The sequence below is a fragment of the Microcebus murinus genome, chromosome 10 (genome assembly GCF_040939455.1).
Source record: "Microcebus murinus isolate Inina chromosome 10, M.murinus_Inina_mat1.0, whole genome shotgun sequence".
In the NCBI taxonomy this organism is placed as follows: Eukaryota; Metazoa; Chordata; class Mammalia; order Primates; family Cheirogaleidae; genus Microcebus; species Microcebus murinus.
Genome location: NC_134113.1, coordinates 94,816,870 through 94,823,557, shown reverse-complemented (window position 1 = coordinate 94,823,557; position 6,688 = coordinate 94,816,870). Strand labels below are relative to the sequence as shown.

Here is a 6,688-nt window from a genome sequence, read left to right as displayed (position 1 = left end):
GCCTCCTCTGCCTCTCTCTCCCTTCCCTTCCTCACCACCTCCCTCAGTCCCAACCCCTTTTCCCGGTTCCTTTCTCCCTCTTTCTCCCCAGCTTGCCTCTTCTAGAAAGACCACCCAATGCTGCAAGGGCCCCCACTGCTCACTTTGCAATTCTGCCCATTCCCTACCCTTGCTTCCCTGAGCTGAAAGAAAAATACAATAAACTTACTATAAAGAAGTTGAAATGCCCTTCATGTGTGTGTGTGTGTGTGTGTGTGTGTGTGTGTGAAACACAGAGAGGTGTGGAGCCTTCTCTGGAAACCAGAATCTTCTGGTCTTTGGGGTCTGGGGTCAGATCCAAAGGAGGGGTTGGGAGGCCTGTCCCAGGAAGGAGATGAAGTTTCTCTGGGGCGGGAAAATTTCCTGGAGGCTGATTGCCCACCTGGACACACTGGGCTCTGTGTGGGCCCTGTGAGTGTGAGGCTAAGACTGCAATTACACTGTGGGAGGGGTGTGCGCTCTCCTGGAGTGTGTGTGTGTGCGTTGGGGAGGACTACAAGAAACTGTGTCATGTGTGTGCAAAGCGTGTGTGTGTCCCCAACATAGGTGTGTTTGTGTTCCAGGAAGAGGGGGCAGTGTGTGTGTGTGTGTGTGTGTGTGTGTGTGTGTGTGTGTGCTGGCGCACGCACCCACGTCCTTTTAGTCCCTGCACACCCATCTCCACTAGCAGCCCCGCTGGCATCCCAAGCCCCCTGGCCTCCAGCAGGCCGCCGGCGGTGGCCCCCCAGCTACTCCCACGGCCCAGCCCTCACTGACACACACAGTGACACACGTCCCTCCTCCCCAGCAGCTAGCTCCTCAGTACCAAACAACACCAGCTGCCTCCTGGAGCTTGTGTTCGTGTTGAAAACCGGGATGGGGTGGGGGCAGGACACGAGCCGTTTCACCAAGGAAGCCGGTTCCCCGCCAGCCTCCTCGCCCCCTCCCTCCCGGCGCTTCCTCGCCCCTCCTCCTCCAAGTCGCCGCCGTCCAGTTCCCCGCCCTGCACTCGGCCCCCGCCCGCAAAGCTGTCCTTCGGTCCCCCGCGCCCCGCTCGCAAGCTGGACGAGCCGGGAGAGAGGGGCGCGGACTGAGCGCGCGGGCAGGGAGCGAGTGAGCCGGGCGGAGCCGGAGGCCGGGCTGCGGGGGAGGAGGGAGGCCCGGAGGGAGCGGGAGGGAGGAGGGCGGGCGAGCCCGAGCGGCGGCGGCGTGAGCCCGAGAGCGCGGCGTCCGGAGTGCGGTCTCCATGGCAGTGCCGGGCACGGCCAGAGGTAAGACGACCCCTGCCCTGTCCCCCGTGGCCTCCCCTCTTCCCCCAGCTGCCTCCTCTCCCCTCCGGCCGCCCCTCCTCCCCAGCCACCTGCTGTTTCTGCCCTGGAGAACCCGGTGGGGGGCAGGAGGGAGGAGCCGCCTGACCTTACACCTTCGCCCCGAAGGGCGACCGACCCTGCAGGCCACGGAGCCCCCAGGTCCCCCTCGCACGTTCCTCTGATCCCTCTCTGTCCTTCACCCCCTTCTCTCTGTCCTTCACATCCTTCCTGCCTCCTTCCCTCTCTCTAACTCCCCATGTCTTCCTCAGCCCACCAGCTGGGCCTGGGTGGAGGTGGGTGGGGAGGGGTCCAAGGCTGCAGGGGAGGGTAGTGGGGGGTGCTCCTGACCAGTTCCCTCCACCTCCCTCTGACTGGCCATTGCCATGGCAACTAAGGTGCACTGGGCTCTGGAGGGAAGACAAAAGTGGGGGTGGACTAGGACCTCTTGGGGAAGGCAAGGGTCTGAGGTTCTTCCTTGGGGAAAGCCCCTCTCCCTGCAGTGCCTCATCTTTGCCCAATTTATCCTAAAGCCATTGCCCTCCTCCTTGCAGCCTCTACTCTGTTCAAGGTTTCACAGATTTCCTCTTAACCCCCTCCCCAGGGCTCACTGGAGCTCAGCCTCACTAAAATGAGGACTGTCCTTCCTCCCATCAGAGGGAAACTGAGGCTCTGGGCCAGGGAAGGAAAGAATCAAGGTCTCCCAGTGGGAGTCAGCCCCTTAGTGAGCATTTGGCTTTTCTCCTGGCCTCCCTATTCCCTGCTCCCTACCTCCTCCAACCCCTCCTCCCTCCAAAGCCTCTCCAGGGGGTTCTGAGCTTTTCCTTCTATTTTCAGATACTACCACTTTGCCCCCTCTTTCTCTTCTGCTCAAACTCTCCTCCTTCTCCCTAGTTCCCCCTCTTTCCATTTCTGGATGTTTCTGATGTCAGCGGTTTCCCCGCCTTCAGATTCCCTAGCCCCCCCCCCCTTTGGTCCCAGCCTCCTTTCTCCCATTTTCCCAGATCTGGGCAGGCTTGGGGAAAAGGGGCTGAGCTCCAGCACCACTGGATCCAGGAGACTGGCAGGTAGGGGCGGGGGCTGTAATACCATATCCCAGTTTACTGTAACCCTCAAGAAGAAATAAGTCATGAGTCTGGCATCAGTAGCTCTGAAGAGACATTTAGGGACAGGAGATAGGGTGGAGCAGTACTGAGCAGGGGACATTCTAAGGAGGAACCTGGGAGTTCCAGGGGGAGGAGAAAGGGCTAAAGGAGACAGGGAGGTAAGAATACCTTCTTTCCTGGAGGTCTGGAAGAGCAGGAGCATTTTCTTATTTGTGCGGGGTATTTGGGGATCTGATTTAAGGCAGAGGAAAGTTCTGAACAACCCCCTGGCCCTTAGTAATCAGCCATTTCTACAGTTTCAAGAGAAGGGGGCACAAGAAGCCATTTGGAGACCACCCTAGGCCCTACCTTTGCCTTCCTCCTCCCACATCTCATCTTTCCCTTACAGCTGGGCCAGAGGGCTGAGCCCCACTTCCAAATCCCAGGGGCATCCAGAAGATTCCTGACTGGTCAAGAACCAGAGGAAAAAGAGACCTGGAAGTCCCAGCATGGGGACCAAAGCCCCCCAGCCAGCCTCATAGTTGGGAAAGCAGCCAACTTGCCTCTGCCATCCGTTGCAGGGGTACTTAAGGAAGGCCCTGCCCACCATGAAGGCTGAGGACTGCCTCTGCTGACCTCGCGTCTGCCCTCAGCGGGGCCAGTCATGCAATGCTGAGCAGCAGTGTGGGCCTGGGGGCAGCCTGCCTCTCTGCAGAGCAGGGACTGTGGGCACCATGGGGGTGCGTGTGAGTGGGGCTCCTGGGTGAGACCTAGCCCCCGCCCCCAGGAATTCAAGGGGGGTGGGGGGCTGAGGATAGGATGGCTCGGGGCGGGGTGGGGGCGGAGGAGGCCTCTCTGAGCTCCAGCGCATTGTCCTGGCTGGCCTGCGGGCTCCTGGCGCTGCTGGCCAATGCCTGGATCATCCTCAGCATCTCGGCCAAGCAGCAGAAGCACAAGCCGCTGGAGCTGCTGCTCTGCTTCCTGGCGGGCACGCACATCCTCATGGCGGCCGTGCCCCTCACCACCTTTGCCGTGGTGCAGCTGCGGCGGCAGGCTTCCTCCGACTATGACTGGAACGAGAGCATCTGCAAGGTCTTTGTGTCCACCTACTACACACTGGCCCTGGCCACCTGCTTCACAGTCGCCTCGCTCTCCTACCACCGCATGTGGATGGTGCGCTGGCCCGTCAACTACCGCCTCAGCAATGCCAAGAAGCAGGCGCTGCACGCTGTCATGGGCATCTGGATGGTCAGCTTCATCCTGTCCACGCTGCCCTCCATTGGCTGGCACAACAACGGCGAGCGCTACTACGCCCGGGGCTGCCAGTTCATAGTCTCCAAAATCGGCCTCGGCTTTGGCGTCTGCTTCAGCCTCTTGCTACTTGGGGGCATCGTCATGGGGCTGGTCTGTGTGGCCATCACCTTCTACCAGACGCTGTGGGCCCGGCCCAGGAGGGCTCAGCAGGCCTGGAGAGCGGGGGGAGCTGGGGGGGTTAAGGGGGGTGGGCCAGGGGGCTTGGGTACCCGGCCAGCTTTTGAGGTGCCAGCCATTGTGGTGGAGGATGCCCGAGGGAAGCGGCGGTCCTCACTGGATGGCTCCGAGTCTGCCAAGACATCCCTGCAGGTCACCAACTTGGTCAGCGCCATCGTCTTTCTCTATGACTCGCTCACAGGGGTGCCCATCTTGGTGAGAGCAGGGTCCCCCCACCTATTCTCCCCGATGTCCAGATGTCCAGGCCCCAAATCATCACCTGACCTCCAGCTCCATCAGCCACGCAGCAGCTCCGTCATCCATCTTCCTCTCCTCTACCCGTCCTCCACTCCATTTGCGAGCCCCCATCTCTGTCACCCATCCTCTAGTCCCACTATCCCAACTGCCCCAGCTCCGCCATTGCCCTTCAGTTCCACCACCTGTCCTCCAGCACCATCCATCCTGCCGCTGTCTGAGTTGCCCCCTAGACCTGTCGCCCAGCTGCTGAGCTCCATTCTCCATCCCCTGGGAGCCCGCATGGTCTCTGAGCACTCTTGTGCAGAAACCCCACAGGACTCGCCCCATCTAGTCCCTATTCCTGGGTTTCTCTCTGTCTTCAAGGTTCCTGCTCCACCTCTGTTCCTCTTTCTCCTGACCCCACAGCTTTGTCCCCAGCACTCTCCTGACTTTCTTCTGAGTCAATCCCGTCCCTCTGCTCACCCCGCCTCCACCTCCTACTTTGCCTTTGTCCCAGTCACAGGGATCAGGCGTCCCTTCCTGACTCCCGGCCCACCAACTGCTCTAGGATATCTGGACCCTGACCCAGCCTATTCCATCCTCGCCAGGTGGTGAGCTTCTTCTCCCTCAAGTCGGACTCCGCGCCCCCCTGGATGGTGCTGGCCGTGCTGTGGTGCTCCATGGCACAGACGCTGCTGCTGCCCTCCTTCATCTGGTCCTGCGAGCGCTACCGCGCCGACGTGCGCACAGTGTGGGGGCAGTGCGTGGCCATCATGTCCGAGGAGGACGGTGATGACGGTCAGAGGAGGGACTGGGTTTTGCTTTCCTGGACATTATTCCCTTTTCTGCCCGTTTCCACCGCGCCTTCTCTGAGAGGATGGGCTGCCCTGGAGTGCCCCCTGCCGGACAGAGCCGGCACCACCCCGCTCCCCTTTCCCTGTGCGGGCACCCTGCAGCCCACTCCCCTCCAGAAGCCCACCCTGCCCAGCGCTGGCCCCACCAGGCAGAGTGCCCAAGAAACAGTCCAGAATCCCAACACAACCGTCAGGAAGGCTGTGGCACTAAGGGGAGGCCGGGCTTCCTGAGAGAGACACCCAGCTATAGGATAGTTCTTGGGGGAGGGCAGGTAGTTGTTTCAATAACTATGTTTATATGTGTGAGGCACCACGGACTCAGCACTGACCAGCAAATGCCAGCCACTCACGCTGTCCTCTTGGAGCTTACAGATTAATGGGAACTGAAGGGGTCTCTGGGGGCTTATAAAAGAGGTGGGGGTGTGGGCATTCCCTACCTGTAACCACTTTGCCCCTTTTCTCTTCTAGATGGGGGCTGTGATGACTATGCAGATGGCCGAGTGTGCAAAGTTCGCTTTGATGCTAATGGGGCCACAGGCCCAGGAGGCCGCAACCCCACCCAGGTGAAGCTGCTGCCTGGAAGGCACATGCTCTTTCCCCCTCTTGAGAGAGTCCACTACTTACAGGTATGGGGCTGGGGGTACACCTCCTACCCTTGGTGCCCCTTACCACTTCTCTAGAGTGTCCTCCCCAGCCCTGGCCCACAAGGCAGCATGAGGGTGGGTGAAAGAAAGGCACAGTTTGAGAGGCTCCTCTCCAGACCTCTCAGGACCGGTTGAGAGGGTGGAGCCCTCCTGCTGAGTCCCAAGGTTGGTTTTGCCTCCACCTCCTTTGTCCCTACAGCACCTCCAGGTGTTACCTGCTCCTCTTCCCAGGTCCCTCTATCCCGCCGCCTGTCCCATGACGAGACCAACATCTTCTCTACCCCTCGGGCACCAGGCTCCTTCCTGCACAAGTGGTCATCCTCTGATGACATCCGGATCCTCCCAGCCCAGAGCCGGGCTCTTGGGGGCCCTCCTGAGTACCTGGGACAGAGACACAGGCTGGAGGATGAGGAGGAGGCTGAAGGTGGGGGGCTGGCCAGCCTTCGCCAATTCCTAGAGAGTGGGGTTCTGGGGTCAGGTGAAGGACCCCCACGGGGTCCTGGCTTCTTTCGAGAGGAGATCACCACTTTCATTGACGAGACACCTCTGCCTTCTCCAACTGCCTCACCAGGGCCCTCTCCTCGCCGGCCCAGGCCACTGGGCCTCTCACCCCGACGACTGTCCCTTGGGTCCCCTGATAGCAGAGCCATTGGACTTCCTCTGGGGCTAAGTTCAGGGAGACGCTGCTCCCTGACCGGTGGTGAGGGCAGTGCAAGGGCTTGGGGAGGCTCCTGGGGCCCCAGCAACCCCGTATTCCCTCAGCTGACCCTGTGAGCCCAGGTGGGCCTGCTGGACTGAGAGGAGGGGGCCTGAGTAACACCTCGTTCCGGCCCTGAGCCTGGGACAGCTGCCCCAGACTCCAGGGAGATGGGCTGGATCTGGGGCTCTGGAGCCCCTGCTCTCTCCTACCCAAGTGACCAGATGCCCTGCTCACCTGCCACCATCCTTAGCAAAATTTATTAAAGTCTGAAGTGTTGCCATGGAAACCTCAGTGTCCAGTGTACTGTGATGGCAAAGTGTACCATCAGAGGCTTAGTGGGTGGAGCTGCTCCTAGAGGACAAACAGAGCAGGG

The 6,688-nt window shown here is 60.5% G+C and overlaps 1 protein-coding gene across 3 annotated transcripts; it reads left to right on the top strand.

Annotated features, from left to right (window-relative positions):
- The first annotated feature begins 915 nt into the window (after window positions 1-915).
- GPR162 (G protein-coupled receptor 162) lies at window positions 916-6,601 on the top strand. 3 transcript variants are annotated; one of them, XM_012760427.3, is made up of 5 exons: window positions 916-1,289; window positions 2,820-4,045; window positions 4,726-4,915; window positions 5,440-5,597; window positions 5,847-6,601. In XM_012760427.3, exons 2-5 carry the CDS (start codon window positions 3,230-3,232, stop codon window positions 6,387-6,389), a joined length of 1,707 nt encoding a protein of 568 aa, XP_012615881.2. In that variant the 5' UTR covers window positions 916-1,289; window positions 2,820-3,229; the 3' UTR covers window positions 6,390-6,601. The 3 variants fall into 3 exon arrangements, with proteins under 3 accessions (XP_012615881.2, XP_012615879.2, XP_075863835.1); XM_012760425.3 differs by having other exon boundaries at window positions 919-1,289; window positions 2,820-4,096; XM_076007720.1 differs by lacking the exon at window positions 916-1,289 and adding an exon at window positions 1,745-2,392 and having other exon boundaries at window positions 2,820-4,096.
- The last annotated feature ends 87 nt before the right edge of the window (window positions 6,602-6,688 follow it).